At 42.0% G+C, this 16,957-nt stretch overlaps 1 protein-coding gene across 1 annotated transcript in view; it reads right to left on the reverse strand.

Moving 5' to 3' along the window:
- Window positions 1–4,392: 4,392 nt before the first annotated feature.
- KLB (klotho beta) overlaps window positions 4,393–16,957 on the reverse strand; it is a 33,093-nt gene continuing 20,528 nt past the window's right edge. The window contains exons 3-5 of the mRNA XM_034671932.1: window positions 15,164–15,432; window positions 7,719–8,862; window positions 4,393–4,815 (exon numbers count right to left, since the gene is read on the reverse strand). Coding sequence (XP_034527823.1) covers window positions 4,454–4,815; window positions 7,719–8,862; window positions 15,164–15,432 — 1,775 coding nt within the window. The 3' untranslated portion in view covers window positions 4,393–4,453. The remainder of the gene's footprint in view (window positions 4,816–7,718; window positions 8,863–15,163; window positions 15,433–16,957) is intronic.

A 16,957-nucleotide genomic window follows, 5' to 3' on the forward strand; every position in this document is an offset into this window, starting at 1 on the left:
TCTTGATATTTTAGAAACTGATAACCCTTCCAGAATCTTTTAATTCTTTGTGTCACACTTTAAATGTGTTACCATACTGGACTACCTTAGGAGGGTTGCCCCCACCCTCTGTTTGCCCCATCTCATTTGATGGAAACTCCAGCCTTATGATTTCTCAAGCAAAACATTCAACCTTGATTTCTCTTGCACACTACACATTAAATCCATCAGAGAAGTGGTGGATTCTGCCTTCAAAGTAAGGTATGTTTAAGGACTTAAGAAGAGGGGTGCCTAGGTGGCTCAGTCAATTAAGCGTCTGCCTTCGCTCAGGTCATAATCTCAGGGTCGTGGGATGGAGCCCCATGTTAGACTCCCTGCTTAGCAGGGAGCTTCCTTCTCCCTCTGCCCGCCCCTTGCTTGTGCTCTCATGCTCTCTAAATCTAGAAGAAGTGAGCAACCATTTGGAATGTATGGATCTTACTGAGATCTTGATTTTAAATGAACTAACTAGATATTTTAAGGAGTTAATCTTTGGTAAGTTTTAAGGAGTTAATTCTTGGTAAGTTTTAAAGAAATATAAGTGAAAAACTATAGTTCGCTTTGAAATATTTGAAGTGGGGTTGGAGAGGGCATTGGATGGGGTTCTAAGTGAAACATTACCTGGAAATTGATAACTCGAAACTAAACTATGGGGATTCCTTGTGTCTACTTAGAAGTTTGGAAATTTTTTATAATGTAGAAAATGAAAAACATTTTGCTTGGGTTAGTATAATAGCTTTTTAACTGGTCAGCTGTGCTCCTGTCTGTTTTCAGCAGTAGCCAGAATGCTTTTCTCAAATTCCACTCCCTCTTAATCTTTCTGATAGACGGGCTGAACTGACCTTGCTGTTCCTCAGTACTACTGCCTTAAAACCTTTCCTTTAGAAGTTCTTTCTCTGTGGAGTGGCAACTTAACCTTCAGGTCTGTTAAACATTTTCAGTGAAGCCTGCTTGGATCAGCCTATTGTGTTCGCCCCTCACCCCCCCCATCCTAGCATACATATCTCTGCTTCACTTGTTTTTGTCCATAGTATTTAGAATGTAACATAGTTTACTTTGTTATGTATGTATGCTTTTTTTCCTGTTAGAATGTAACCTTTTTGAGGATGGATCTTTTCTCACTGGGATATTCCAGGTACCTGGAACAATAATGCTTGGCACATAGCTATTTGCTGAGTGAATGGTACCCAGCTTGCTGGGGAGATTAAAGTATTAAAGACTCAGTAATACCAACAGGCCTGAACGGAAATGTTTTGGAAGGTATTGAGGATTTCAAAACTGATTTTGAGAGTTGAGGAAGAAGTTTCCAAATGGCAATATTCTAGAGGGATAAAGGTGTTATAATTGAGAGTGTCAGTGGATAGGCAGTGGTAGCTGTGGGAGTGTCATTTCTCAGAACGAAGTGGATTGATGGGATGGGTGAGGCTTCACAGGATAGCAGTTGGAGGCTGGTGGTGTAGCTAAGGAGTGATTTTCACAAGTTGTTTGCGGTAAGGGAAAACACAGTTTCCCCTGGGAAGAATTCCATGTCTTCTGTGTCTACAATGGGTAATAAGCACTTGTGTGTTGTTTTCCCAACTCTTGAGGTTTAGATGCCCACATTTTATAATAAGAAAACATACTCCAAAGAAAGTTATCCAAGATGCACATAGTTCGGGAAGATGGGCAGAGGCAGTATGGGGCGGAATTCAGTTATACACCAGACGTATTCATATTTTATGGTTCTTAAAATTGACCAGATTGTTAGTGAATATAATCAGCATAAACCAGTTTATTTGGAATAAATTACATTGAGAATTCAGCAATTAGTCATAATGTACTGACACCTGATTTTACAGAGGATTTTTTTTTAAAGATTAGATTTATTCATTTGACAGAGATAGAGACAGCCAGCGAGAGAAGGAACACAAGCAGGGGGAGTGGGAGAGGAAGAAACAGGCTTCCAGCGAAGGAGCCTGATGTGGGGCTTGATCCCGTAATGCTGGGATCACGCCCTGAGCTGAAGGCAGAAGCCCAACGACTGAGCCACCCAGGCGCCCCTAGAGAGGATCTTTCAACACCATGGTTATGTTGTAATATTTTCCATATGTACCAGACTTATTAGTGAAAGACAGGCTTGTTACATTGAATATACAAACTAATACCACACACAAAATAGAACACAAGTTAATTACATTTTAAGAGGGCTCCCCCCCTGCCGAGCAAGTCCCAGGCCTAAATTCTAAAAATCTTACCCTGTCAAAAGCGATCAGTTTGAAGTGATATTTTATAAATGTAATGAGCTTGGGATAAACCTTAGTAAGTATAACTAATCATGATTTGAATTAAATATGTACCTAAGGGTTCTTATATGATGATGGCTTAATAACTTATAGTTCCCAGGTGTTAGGACTGTAAGTATTGGTTTGGGACTTGACTGGGGGAATTTATGGCAAAGTAACAAATTTGAAAAAGGACATAAGTTTTAATTTTAGCTCTAAATGTAAAGACAAAGTATTGAAGGTTAATGGTAAACCGTGAATACAAGATACTTTTTAATCAGAGCACAAAGTAGACACCAGAAAAGCAAAACCTTGATTTAATTCTAAATCTTTGTTATTCCTATGACTGAATATGCATTCCTTTTTCAAGATGTTGGATATTAAAGAGAAGTTTAAAAGTTGGTAATAAGTTCAGCTGATAATTCCTATAGGAACATTCACTGGAACTCTGAGGTCAGTGAATCCATGTAGCACAAAGAAAAAAAAAAAAACAAAACCTAGCCAAGTGGTTGTTTTAAATGAGAGTCTGTCCACGTAGTTAACATTAATACAACCAGTTGTACTTGTGGATAGCCTTAGGCAAACTACGTGAGTTTTCAAAGAGGAAATATCAAAAATTACTTGAAAGCATAAAAAGCATAATATAAAAACTGCCAAAGCTGGGAGAGTGGATACAGTGGGGGAAGGAGAATAGAAAACCACAATTACTGTTCAAATTTGGCCAGTCAAAAAACAGATTTCCCATTTTTACACTTACTTGACCAATTGTGTTGTCTCATTACAGTGTCTGAAACTTCCTGCTGTGCATTATCAATTAGAATCTACCATTACCTACAAAATTTGGCTTCTGACATAGGTAGACTTGAAAAGCAATCACAATAACTTAATTCAGGGTGGTTTCCTACCAAGGTTTTTTGGAAAAAAAAAACTTTCCTTTGACCCAGTAAATTCTTGGACAGTGATTAGCTACTATGTGAAATGGGTGGTTATTTAAATGTTGACTAACCTAAAGAATGGGCATAAATGGGTTTACATTCAAGTTTTTTCCTGTAAAATATAGAATACACTGAAAGAATCTTGAGCAGAGGAGTTCAATAAAGTCAAACTCCTAGTTCGTTTTAAAAATTTATTTAATCCCAGCTTCAAAAGATGCAGTGGAAGAAGTTTTAACTCCTTCAGACCAACATTCTGAATTGCATCCAAAGAGGCACAGTTGCAAGGTCAAGCTAGAGCTGCATTCTATACCTTTTTGAGAGGTCCCTCTATACACATGGTGTCAGAACAGTGGAGCTCCTCAGGAGAGCAAGTCTTATGGAATAATATCCCTTGATGACTTGACAGTAAAAAAAAACATCATTTTAGAATATTTAGCTTTCCTAAGTATGTAAGATCTTGTTGTCTCACAAAAATCCAAGCAAGGAAGAATGATGTTAATTTGTTAAAGAGGAATTAGCTGTACTGTGAGGTTGAGTGACTGCTGTCTCCACAGGCAATTGGGTCTAGTTCGCCTTAATCTTAGTCCTGTGATCTTCCCATGAGATGAGTTATGGAAGTTATGTGTTTTTAAGTCAGATCTGATATAAGGGGAGACCTCACAAAATTCCATGTTTTATAAGTGATTTTTATTTCTATTGAGACAAACTAGGATCAATGTGCTTAAGAGGCTATGCTGGAACTGATGATAAATGAGCATTACTTACGCTATTGTGTATATTCTAAAGGGGAAAAGCACCTTGTTAGAAGTGACAGAACAATCACTTACTATCCAGTATTAAGAGTTTTAAATTTCTGCTGTGGAGCCTAGCCAAAGTTGCACTTTTTTCTAAGTAATTTGTTACTATAAGAAGCTATTGGTATTTCTAGAAGAAAGCTAGAGAAAAATGATGAATAACAGCTCATTAAACTTAATGAAGCGTCTGTCAGATAATCCTCATAGTTTACTGTCTGGGTAAAGCCTTTATCTCAGATCCAAGAACTGAATTCAGCAATGTGAACACCTAACGGAAAATTCATTTGGACCGCACAACAGAGACCTTGATTGTCATCACCTTGGTTACTGCTAGTATTTCAAATTGTCTTCTGTAAGTTACCAGTATATGGAACTGGAGTGAATTTTTGGACTTTCTATCATGCAGACATAAATAGGGTCAGTTTCACTAAGAACTTTCGTGGCCTTACTTTAATGGTATGTGTTGTAAGTTCTTTGCTTTCCATATTTTTCTCCTCTTTCGCTTGTGAATAATGGTAATTGATAAAAGTAGAACCAGGGTGGAGAAGAAGCAACAACCAAAGAATATCAGTGGTTTCTTCTGCACAAGAAATAAGCAGACCATGCAGTCTGTGTTTCTTGTCTGACTGCATCTAGGACTCGTGTTCTCAGAAGGGAAGCCACTGTTGCCGATCAGTTTGTTGTAAAGCTGAACTGAGGATTTAGCTTTGAATTCAGATGTGAAGAATCCAAATCTGGGTTTAGATTTTTCTTCAGTTAGTTTGAATGCATAATAGCCTTTGATTTTGACTTTATCAATTAGGTGTGCTGAAAAATATCAGAAATGAACATTAATCACAAACGAGCTATAAGATATCTGAGTAAGAATTTAGTTTCCATTGAAATAAGCTAACCTTAAAGTAGCAATTGTTATTAAAGGGTTTTTTGACATTCTTTAATGATTGATAAAAATATGTGTAAGCTTAAAATTTTTTGAAGTAAAATTTTGATCCATAAATAATACAAAAATACATGGGCAAGGTTCAAAAACAAATTTAAGAACTGGAGCCACGATTGGTCACAAGCAGAAAAATCTTGCCTATCTGGCCTGATTCCAGACCTCAGCTGTGCTGTTGGTGCTGCCCAATAACCACACTTGTTTCCCCAGTCACCTGACTGAGACACACCTCTCCCTCAAACTGTCATCCGTGCTTTGAAGGGATGACCTTCCTACCCATTTCACTTAAAAATGAAGTACTCGAGAATTCTTCAATTTCCCACCATCACATCTATCCACCTATCATACTTCTGTTACTACGGATGACTCTTCCATGTACACACTAAGTTTATTCTTTCTCTCTCTCTTTTTTTTTTTTTTAATTCAAGGACATCTCCATCTGTTCTCCCCTTCTCTCATGTATTTTCCTTCACTATTGGGTCATTTCCATATGAGCACGGTATAACTTCTGATATCTTCAGCAAAAAAAGACCCCCATGATTGCATACTCTCTAGTTACCTTTACAGCACTGGCTTCTGTTCACTCTTACCGGTTTCTCCTCTCTCTGACCTCTGAATATTGAAGTGTTCCAGTGCTCAGGCCTCTCTGCTTGCTCCCTTGTGATAATCGTCCAGCCTTACTGTTTCTAAATACCATTCTTGCTCTTTTTTTTTTTTTTAAGACTTTATTTATTCGTCAGAGAGAGCACAAGCAAGGGGAGTATCAGGCTCCCCGCAGAGCAGGGAGCCTGATGCAGGACTCGATCCCAGGATTCCGGGATAATGACCTGAGCTGAAGGCAGACAGTTAAACCGACTGAGCCACCCAGGTGTCCCGCCATTTTTGCTCTTAACTCCCAAATTGGTATCTTAGTCCTAGACTTCTCTGAACCTGAGACTCCAATTAGCCTATTTGACATCTCTAATTGGATGTCTAATAGACATCTCAAACTTAACGCATGCAACACCAAACAACACAAATCTGTTCTGCCAGTCTCCTCTGACCTGGTAAATGGCCACTCACCCTTTAGTTGCTTAAACCAAAACACAGTCATTCTTCACTCTTCTCTCACATCCCCTCAAGTAATTCTGTCGACTTTACCTTCAAAATAAAACAAGAACCTAGCCAATTCCACCATCTCCACTTTTAATAACCTAATCCAATCCCCCATCATTGCTTACTTAGACTACTCCAACCCTCCCTGATTCTGTTCTTGCTCCTTTACAATGTATCCAAAAATAGCTGCCAGAGTGATTCTTCAAAAGTGTGAGTTAGGTCATGTCCCCTTCTGTTTAAAAACTTCCATAGCCTGCTGACTTCAGAGTAAGAGCCACAGTTCCTATGATGGCTCACTAAGCCATGTATGATCTGCCTTCTACTTCCTTGACCTCATCTCTGATTACTTTCTCCTGTTGTTCATGCTTCAACCACTTTGACCGCCTTCCTGAATCTCAAACAGGCCAAGCATGCTCCCACACTAGGATTTTTGCGTTTGCTGTTCTCTCACCGGGAACATTTCACAGACAACTGCACAGGTTTGCTGTCTTGCTCCTCCAGATCTTTGAAGACACCCCCCACCATGCCTTAGAGTTGTAACTACTCCTATATCCCACTCCCCATCACTCTCTTCCCTGCTGTTTTTCCACCATAGAACTTTTTGCCTCTGACATGCTATATATCTTATCTGTTGACTCTCATCCCACAAAAATAGAGGCTTCATGAGGACAGTAATCTTTATTTTGTTCAGTGGTGATATAATGCCCAGAACAGTTTCTGCCCATATTAGGTGCTCAGTAAATAAGTATATTGCTGGGATCTTTTTGGTGCTTCAACAAGTCTATTATGAACGTTAAAAAATATTTTAAAAACGGGGGCGCCTGGGTGGCACAGCGTTAAGCGTCTGCCTTCAGCTCAGGGCGTGATCCCGGCCTTTTGGGATCGAGCCCCACATCAGGCTCCTCTGCTGGGAGCCTGCTTCTTCCTCTCCCACTCCCCCTGCTTGTGTTCCCTCTCTCGCTGGCTGTCTCTATCTCTGTCAAATAAATAAATAAAATCTTTAAAAAATATATTTTAAAAATGATAGCCAATACTGGGAAGAGTATGTAAAATGCTCTCAAACACTGATGTTTGCTTCCATCAAAACATAAAATTGAGGAATTTTTAAAAAGTATTAAAAAATTATAGCTTGCATGGGGAGGGGGGATGGGAACTGTTCTTTGTAACATTTGACCCAATAATTCCATAGTGGGCAGTCCTTCTTAGGAAGATAATCAGAAATGAAGACAAAGATTTATATCCAAAGGTACTTTCTTCTTAGTATTAAAAAAAAAAACACGTCAGACAGAGAAATGCTTAAATGTGTAAAGATAGGTCCATGCGTTGAGATTAAGCAACCATTAAAATAATATTAAGGCAATTTTAATGACATGGAACACTTACACTGTGATATTAAGAAAAAATTTGGATACAAACCTTTGACTTGTACTAAAACTGTTAGCACATATGGGGGGAGTAAGTAATCCAAAATACCACACAGTGCTTGTTGGGGGGAGTGAGATTTAAGGTGATTTGTTTTTGTTTAGTGTTTCTTTAATTTTTTAAAAACACTTTTCTAAACTTGCCAACTTTCCCCCAATCAGCTGGCACTGTCACGAACGCACCTTCTCCCCTCATTCTTTCGTTCACCTTTGCTGGTAATGTCATTTCACTGTACCTGATAGGCCCCGAATCTCACCTTTCAAAGCCTCCTGAATGTATTTCTCTAAGTAGTATTTCCTGAGTTCATCATTTTCCAGAGACTGGTCGTCGATGCCATTGGCCGTGATGTAAACATCCACGTCGCCGTAGTTCTTCCGGATCCACCTCAGCACCTTGCGCTCCCCCCAGGGCATGACAGCCAGGCGGCTGGGGGAGCTCAGGCAGGTGATGTCCTGCAGGAACTGGACGTCCCTGTCCGCGTCGTAGCGGCTGCCGTTCTGGCGCGCGTGCATCACGAACCTGGTGGTGAAGTGGTTCAGCGCGTAGAAGTCGGCCGCGCCCTTGACCAGCCTCCTCTCCTCCTCGGTGAACCGCGGCAGGGCGGAGCGCGAGAGCCCCTGCCTGTTCTTGAGCGCGATGTACTCCCTCATGGCCGGCGGGTAGTCCCCGGTCTTGAAGAGGGGTTCCGCGAACCAGGCGATTTCGAACTGGAGGAAGCGCTCGGCCGCCTGCCAGTGCGAGTCGGCGTAGGGGTTGGCGGGCTCGGCCCAGTCCGAGTGCAAAGACAGAGACACGGCCCCGCGCTGCGTGGGCCTGTAGTGCCTGTCGTAGAGGTGCCAGACCAGGGCGTGGGCGATCAGCAGGTTGTGGGCCGCCCTGTAGGTGTCGTTACCAGTGTGGCTGTAGATGTCACTCAGCCTGTTGGGCTCGTTGATGGTGATCCAGAGCTTCACCAGGTCCCCCAGCTCCTGGAAGCACAGCCCAGCGTAGTCCTGGAAGGCCTGGGCTGTGGATGGGTTCAGCCAGCCCCCGCCGTGCAGCAGGGGCGTGGGGAGGCCCAGGTGGGCGTGGGTCGGATAGTACAACGTGACCATTGGGGAGATGTTGAGCTTCAGCCCCTCACTGACCACACACCTGTAGTACCTCAGAGCTTGTCGGTTCACCATGGACAGGTTGCCCGCGGGAAGGATTGAGGGCCAGTCCAGAGCAAACCTGTAGTGAGTGACTTTCATTCTTGCCAACATCTCCAGTTGTCTTTTGATGCTGACAAAGTCTGTGCATTGAGCTGGCCGTGTTTTCAGCCTCACCCCTTCCACTCGGTGCAACAGTCTGTTGCCTGTCACATTCCACACGTACAGGTGAGGGTCGCTGAACTGTGGGGAGGAAGCCACCACCTTGGGCTGTGAAAAACAAGCACGGTCAAGATTTTATTTATTTATTTGTCAGAGAGAGAGAGAGTACAAGCGGGGGAAGGGGCGGAGGGAGAAACAGGCTTGCCTCTGAGGAGCCAGATGCAGGGCTGGATCCTATGACCCTCAGATTGTGACCTGCACCGAAGGCAGATGCTTAACCGAATGAGCCAGCCAGGCGTCTGGAAAAACAAGCGGAAAGCACACCTGGCAGACAGGCCCTTAGCATGCATCGTCTAAGGGAAGGAAGGGCCCCATCCTATTTTCTTTCTTCCTGACCATAGAGAAAGTAAATGAAGCATGTAGCCTTCATAACGACCTCCATGTTCTTGCAGTTGTCCTGGTGATGCCATAGAAGAGGCCTGCTGGGTGAGCCTCCCTCCTGGCTCTCGAAATCTCCCGGGGAGACCAGAAAACAGGGAAGGAACCACACCCAGGGCTTGGCTTCGAAGACAAGTTGTTTTTCAGAAGACCCTGAGAAAATGTTTTCTAGTTCGTTTGCCCTAAAAACTGAACTTATATAGTAGGGTCTCACATGGTTCTGTTCAAATGCATCAGGAAATTGGGCTTGGTACTAAAAGGAATCATGAAAGATGGACCTTCCAAACCCCACTATAACTTGACAGCAAAGTTAAAATTCTAGTTGTAGAGGATTTCACCGAGACCAGGACTTGGAGTTAGAGGTGGCTGGTTGACCCAGCCATAGTCCCTACAAGAGGCCAGAGGGATGGTATAGCAAATGACCCCTTGCATTTGCTGAATGCAACTCTCTAACGCCTTATATTTGAAAAGTCCAAGTGATGCCACAAGTGCATCATTATGTTGTCTCTACCCATGTGCCTGTGAGAACACAGCATTTATTCATCCAACAGGAGAATACCGAACACCCTCTTTATGCAAGATACTTGGCTTGTGACTGGAGAAAACAGTAAAATATCCCCCAGAAACTCCCAAATCAACTCTTGGATCTGATGGTGTGTCATACCCTGCCCCCCACTAAGGAGATAATCTTGGACTCCTGTCCTCACTCTGCCCCTTTGAAACTCGGGCTTGGCAACTCTGTGTAGTGACAGAGTAATCTCACCCTCCTCACAGATGTCTTGTGACAAGTCAATGACTCTGGGAAAGCGCTCTGTCAACTCTAAAGCAATTTATAAACATAAGGTAGTCATAACTTCGGTTTAGTTTTCCGTGGTTGCAAAAATTGCCTGCTAGGCCCTTGAGTCTAAATTAAAACAGAAAAGAGCGTAAGAAAAACATTTCCAAATTCAAAATTAATAAGAGAAAATAAAAGTTCTGTACTTGTTTTAAAGTACTTTTTCCTCCTATGGTTGAATTTAAATGCACCTGGAAAAAATGATAATTAACCTTTGGTAAATATTTACCCTCTAATTGTTTTCTCGTGTGTCATCCTTCATAGTCTAATTACAAAACCATATCACTGCCCACTTACCATCTGCCAACCAGTTATCTAGAACATTAAACCGAGAGAACATTGATCATGTGAGCATGAAGTTAAATCTGCATATAATTATTTGAGTAAAATCCTTTTATCTTAGATTGACAATCTCAGGGTTTTGAAACCTCAGCGCATCATAATACTGAAAGGGTGTTTACAAAGAGCAGTCTTGCTATGAGGTAAGGCAAGATCAAATGAAAACCTATCTTTTAAAAACCTCCAAAAAGCATTTGGTTTAGCAAGTGGGTGTGATTCATCTGTTAAGAGATCTAGTTGGAGATGGTGAACCGTGATCTCAATCCTAGCTCCCAAGTGCTTAGCTCTAAAATTCTTTTTTTTTTTAAAGATTTTTATTTATTTATTCGACAGAGATAGAGACAGCCAGCGAGAGAGGGAACACAGGCAGGGGGAGTGGGAGAGGAAGAAGCAGGCTCACAGCAGAGGAGCCTGATGTGGGGCTCGATCCCATAACGCCAGGATCACGCCCTGAGCCGAAGGCAGACGCCCAACCGCTGTGCCACCCAGGCGCCCCTAGCTCTAAAATTCTGTTCCTCATTAAGAGGATCCTGGATTCCTTGGAGAAATGGCTTTTTCCAGTCTGGGGCAGGAAAAGAATGAGGTGATGCTGGTACATCTTACACCTGAAAAATAAGGATGTACTTAAAAACTGAAAAGGAAATGTCAGAAAGACACAGGGGAGCAGTTTGAAGGAGTCCCACTGGCCACCTTTGAGATAATCTGAGCATCAAAAGAACTAATGATGGGGTGCCTGGGTGGCACAGCGGTTAAGCATCTGCCTTTGGCTCAGGGCGTGATTCTGGCGTTATGGGATCGAACCCCACAACGGGCTCCTCCGCTATGAGCCTACTTCTTCCTCTCCCACTCCCCCTGCTTGTGTTCCCTCTCTCGCTGGCTGTCTCTATCTCTGTCGAATAAATAAATAAAAGCTTTAAAAAAAAAAAGAACTAATGAAACAGCAACAGTAATGAATTATAATGCACTGAAATTAAGAGGATTACCTAATACATGTAGAAGGAATAATTAGAAATTCACCATTTTGCCATCTGCAAAGTAATAGTTCAGGTAAAGTTTATGAATCAATATTAAGACCATTAGTGACATGTTGTTGGGAAGCAGGATATGTATGTGGTCTCAAAGTGTCACCAGCAGATTACTTCTTTTTTTTTTTTAAATGATTTTTTATTATATTATGTTAGTCACCATACAGTACATCCCCAGATTCCGATGTAAAGTTCGGTGCTCCATTAGTTGCATATAACACCCAGTGTACCATGCAATATGTGCCCTCCTTACCACCCATCACCAGTCTATCCCATTCCCCCACCCCCTCCCCTCTGAAGTCCTCAGTTTGTTTCTCAGAGTCCATAGTCTCTCATGCTTCATTCCCCCTTCTGATTACCCCCGCTTTCTTTATCCCTTTCTTCCCCTACCGATCATCCTAGTTCTTATGTTCCATAGATGAGAGAAATCATATGATAATTGTCTTTCTCTGCTTGACTTATTTCACTTAGCATTATCTCCTCCAGTGCCNATGTTGCAGCAAATGTTGAGAATTCGTTCTTTCTGATAGCTGAGTAATATTCCATTGTATATATGGACCACAGCTTCTTAATCCAGTACCAGCAGATTACTTCTTAATCACACATGGAAAAGGTACCTTTCAATTAAGAGATCTCGCAAATGCTACCTGAGTCAAGAAATGTGGTAACTACTTCTTCAGCACATTAACATCTTCCATAATGAAACAATGGCATCTTGTGCTTCCTGATGTGATATATTGGGAAATACACAACCTCATCTATGTTGTATCTTCCCAGAAGTTTATCAAATTCAACAAAGAAACAAAGAAATCCAGAACATGAGACATTCTACAGTCAGTTGTTCTGGGATCTTCAAATATGCCAGTACCATGAACTTGGGGTAATTATTCTGAATTAAAGGAGGCTAAAGATGAAGGACAACCAATGTGTCATCCTTGTTTGTGTTCGTGATCTAAATTTTTTTCTAAATCTATAAAGGACATTTGGGGAACATTTAGGATAATTTGAATATGGAATGTATGTCAGGTGATATTGAATCAATATTAAATATTATGGGTATGATAATATTATAATGATACAGGAGAATGTCCTTATTTTTAGGAGACACATTTGAGTAGAAATATTTTGGGGTGAAATGTAATAATGTTTGCAACTTTTCACTGGTTTATAAAAGAGAGATAAAACAAATGTGGCAAAACGTTAACAATTGGTCAATCTTGATGAAGGGAATATGGCTGTTTATTGTACTAGTTTGAAATTTCTCAAAACAAAACGTTAGAGGAGAAAAGAATACGGAGAGGCTGGGGAAAAATAAGGTAGGGATGTTTGTAGGTAGGCACACCAATATTTTTAAACTGTTACTTTCACTTTGTCAGTCTTCCTATGGAGGACATCTGGTTTTTTGGCATCTATCCATACATCCTCTGATTTTTTTAAAAAAAACACTCTAATTCTCCTTGGCAAATAATTCATCCTCACTCTTAGTCCAAGTTCAAGGGAAGCTGATGCCTCCCTGGGCGCCAGGGGTAAGCATGAAACTCAGAACTGGTTGATCACAGAATTGCTTTCCTCTGACCCAAGTGATTCACTCTTGCTCCTCAGAGTAGGGGTAGGGTCCCCAGATGGGGTAGACAATCGCAGTGTCAATCACGGGGGCACAAATAGGTCTTCAGGTGAAGCAGACACTTGGGTCATATGCAGGCAGGAACTCTTGTCTCTCCTGGGATCTTTCTTTGCTGGGTGTGGAATTATAGAAAATATAAACCCATCTGAAGTGGTAGGGAAAGGATGGCATGCCTTTGCCATGTGGAGGAGATAGGAATAGGAGACAGGATAAGGAGTTGGCTCTACAGGGGACACAAGCTGAGGTGAGTCAGTTCTGTATTTGGGTTACTCTGTATCTTTCCCCCCATTATTATCTCTGAGGCTTTACTAAATCATGCTTAAGTATCAACAGGGATTGAGATTCATGACCTGTGAACTTTGTTCACTCATGGTTTGAGCCCTTTGGTGTGGTCCCATCCCTTGTAGATCTTGCTGTCTTTCCATATGCTTCTGGAATACAGGCCATAGTGTGGTCTTATGAGGTCTTCTAGCACGGTGTCAGGAAACGGACAGATCTGGGTACCCTGAACTAGTTATGTAACCTCCTTAAGCCTGAACTTCCTTGCTTGTAAAATGAGGGTTTTAAGATTTAGGAGAGAGAATGTGCATATATACAACAGTTATTTGCTTGGCACATAATAAGGGCTTAAAAATAGTTGTTATTATTTTGAAAGGAGCACTGTAAATATGGGGGCCTGAGGGTTGCCTGTTACAACCACTGTTTATGCCACTAATTTATGTTACCTTGGACAAGTCACTTAGGTCTCAGTTATGAACTGATGGGTCTCACTTTCCTTTTTTTTTTTTTTAACATTTTTTATTTTTACTTTTTTGAAGAGATAGAGACAGCCAGCGAGAGAGGGAACACAAGCAGGGGGAGTGGGAGAGGAAGAAGCAGGCTCATAGCAGAGGAGCCTGATGTGGGGCTCGATCCCAGAACGCCAGGATCACGCCCTGAGCCGAAGGCAGACGCTTAACCGCTGTGCCACCCAGGCGTCCCGGGTCTCACTTTCCTAATCTGTAAAACGAAGGATTTGGAATAGGAGGTCTCTAAGGGCTCATCTGCCTCTAAAAAGTTGACCTTAACAACTTCACTTTGCATGGTACGTGGCCGGTACGTGGCCGGTGCACAGCCGGCCACGGAGCTGACGTGGCCCTAGTAAAGCACACAGCAGGGAGCAAAGCCTCGAACATCTCCATCCTTATGCAGAGTAAGTTTGCATTCTAGCAGGGGAAAACATGATAAATAAGAAAAATCCATAAAGTAGTGACCAGGGGCTGGGGGGTGGGGCAAATGGGGAGATATTGGTCAAAGGGTACAAACTTCCAGTGATAAAATGAAGTTCTGAGGATCGGATGTACAGCATGGTGATTATCGCTAATGATACCGTATTACATACTTCAACGTTGCTAAGAGAATAGAGCTTAAATGTTCTCACCGCAGAGAGAAATGGGAATTTTGTTATGGTGGTAATTGTTTTGCAATATATAACTGTATCAAGTCATCATGTTGTCCACGTTAAACTTACACAATGTTGTATGTCAATTATATCTCAATAAAGCTAGAGAAAAAAGAAAAATGTATACAGTACATAGTAGTATGTTAGCTAGTGATGAATAGGGTATATGGGGGAACAAGGAAGAAAGGGGAATGAGAGGATTGTGATTTTTTTTGGAGTGTAGGGAAGCCCTATTGAGAAGGTGGCACTTCAGCAAGTCATGTGATGAAGGTGACGAATGGGCATGGGAGGCTCCATGAGGACACAGAGACCTCCTAAGGCAAATTATTCAAATCTATCAAGTAACAGGAACCACTTAAACCAAGGGCCACTAATAATTGGCTTTTGGCAAAACAAAATCTATAAAACAACTTTGTAATTTTGACACTATTGACTAAACGCCTCTTTCAAGAATGACTGTATATGTCTTGTTACCTCTAGACTGTTTGCTTCCTGAGGGCAGCCTCTCCTCTCCATTGCCAAGAATAAAATCTGCCACATGAAAGGCTCACGGTAAGCATTAATTCTCATCTTCCTTCCTCTTCCCCCACCTCCCCTCCAGAACCTCCAAGTAATCATATTTGGTATTGTCCGACAGCTGTCACTGAGCACATGGTATAAAATACTGTGTTCTATTTCCCCCTGGGTATAGTGACTTTGTAACTCACCTTCAGGACGGATTCAGTGACGCCCCATGAGAAGTCGCAGGGAAACTGACCCCGCACATCTGGGGTGGACTCTTTGAAAGTAAAACCGTTTTCTTGGATGATCTGTTTATAGTAATGCGCCGAAGACTTGGGCTTTCTTTCTTTTTGTTTGCTATTCAAATCCACATAAAATAATCCTCGGCGAGTGCTATAAGCATCCTGCCATTCAAAGCCATCCAGGAGGGACCAGGCGGTGTAGCCAAACACTTGTATCCCATCAAACCTTATTGCTGCACAGAGGAAGAAAAGCAGAGATGTTTACTCTGGTTCATGTTTCTGATTCCCGAACAATCTGCCTGGGGACATGTTGCCAGGAGCCTATTGTGAAACCAACTTTTTTCCTCATTTGCAGGCTCATTTTATACAATAGAAAATTCATTTTGATACTTGAAAAGTGGTAGTTATTTTCATCCGGAATGGTCCTTCCCCTTCCCCACAACAAGGGAAAGACACAATGAAAGGATCAAATTTAAAATATTCCTGAGAATATTAGTGCTGTGGGAGAACCAGCTGGCTGAGGGGCAGGAGGCGGGAGGCTGCTATGCTCCTGGGAGGCTGCTACTGGGCAAGTTTCTTAACAGAAAAGTTTGGGAAAGCTCTCTCAGGACCTTTCTAGCATTAAAAACTCTGATTTGATAACTTTTTTTTCTTAAGATCTTTTTTTTTTAAGTAACCTCTATACCCAATATAAGGCTCGAACTCACAACCCCAAGATTAAGAGTCTTGTGCTCTACTGACTGAGCCAGCCATGCGCCCCTGATTCAGTAACTTTGAGGAATTGGGTAAAAATGAAATCTGGAAATCAATGGCAGCAATAAAAGCAACAAGTACCCAAATCAACCACAAACTATTTTTCTTTTCTTAAAAGCTTTCATTTCTCTCACAGAAATGCCTCCTTTCTGCATTTTTGGGTTTTTGTCACTGATGTTCTTTTCCCAAAAGGTGGAAAATCCACCCCAAGAGATTCTAGTGAGATAAATAAGTTTCCGAAGGCCCTGGTTCTAAGTACCATCTAGGGAATGGATACCCCTTCTGCCCGACTGCACCGTATTTGGTTCAGGCTCTGTAGACAGAGTCCTTTGCTCTGGAGGCCCCCAGGCGCACATGGCCGTGGCTGGGCGTCGCTCTTTCCATGCTGCACAGTGTGGGGCAACAAGATCTTGCTCTCTGAAGACCTTCCCTGAAGGCTCTCCTGCAGAACCCACATTTTCCTCTAGGCTTGTGACTTCTAAATTTTAATTAATTAGTTTATTTATTTATTTATTTATTTATTTATTTATTTATTTATTTATTTTTAAGTAAACTCTCTCCCCAATGTGGGACTGGAACTCACCACCCCAAGATCAAGAATTGCATGCTCAGGGGCACCTGGGTGGCTCAGAGGATTAAGCGTCCAAGTCTTGGTTTTGGCCCAGGTCATGATCTCGGGGTCCTGAGATCGAGCCCCGAGACAGACTCTGTGCTCAGTGCAGAATCTGCTTGTTCCTCTCCCTCTTCTCTGACCTTAGTCTTGCTCTCTCTCTCTCATAAATAAATTCTTAAAAAAAGAGAAACAGTTGCATGCTCTGTTGACTGAGCCAGCCAGTTGCCCCTAGGCTTGTGACTTCTAAAGAGAACTACAAACTTTTAGAAAGATCTGCTGAGAATTTCTTTATATTTGGTGAAATGGAGCCCAGTTCTGTAGCGACAGACCCACCATAATTTGGGCTTGTCTTCTGCTCCATTATTTCAATCAACCACCTGTAGATGTCACTG

This window comes from Ailuropoda melanoleuca, chromosome 11 (genome assembly GCF_002007445.2).
Source record: "Ailuropoda melanoleuca isolate Jingjing chromosome 11, ASM200744v2, whole genome shotgun sequence".
Taxonomy (NCBI): domain Eukaryota; kingdom Metazoa; phylum Chordata; class Mammalia; order Carnivora; family Ursidae; genus Ailuropoda; species Ailuropoda melanoleuca.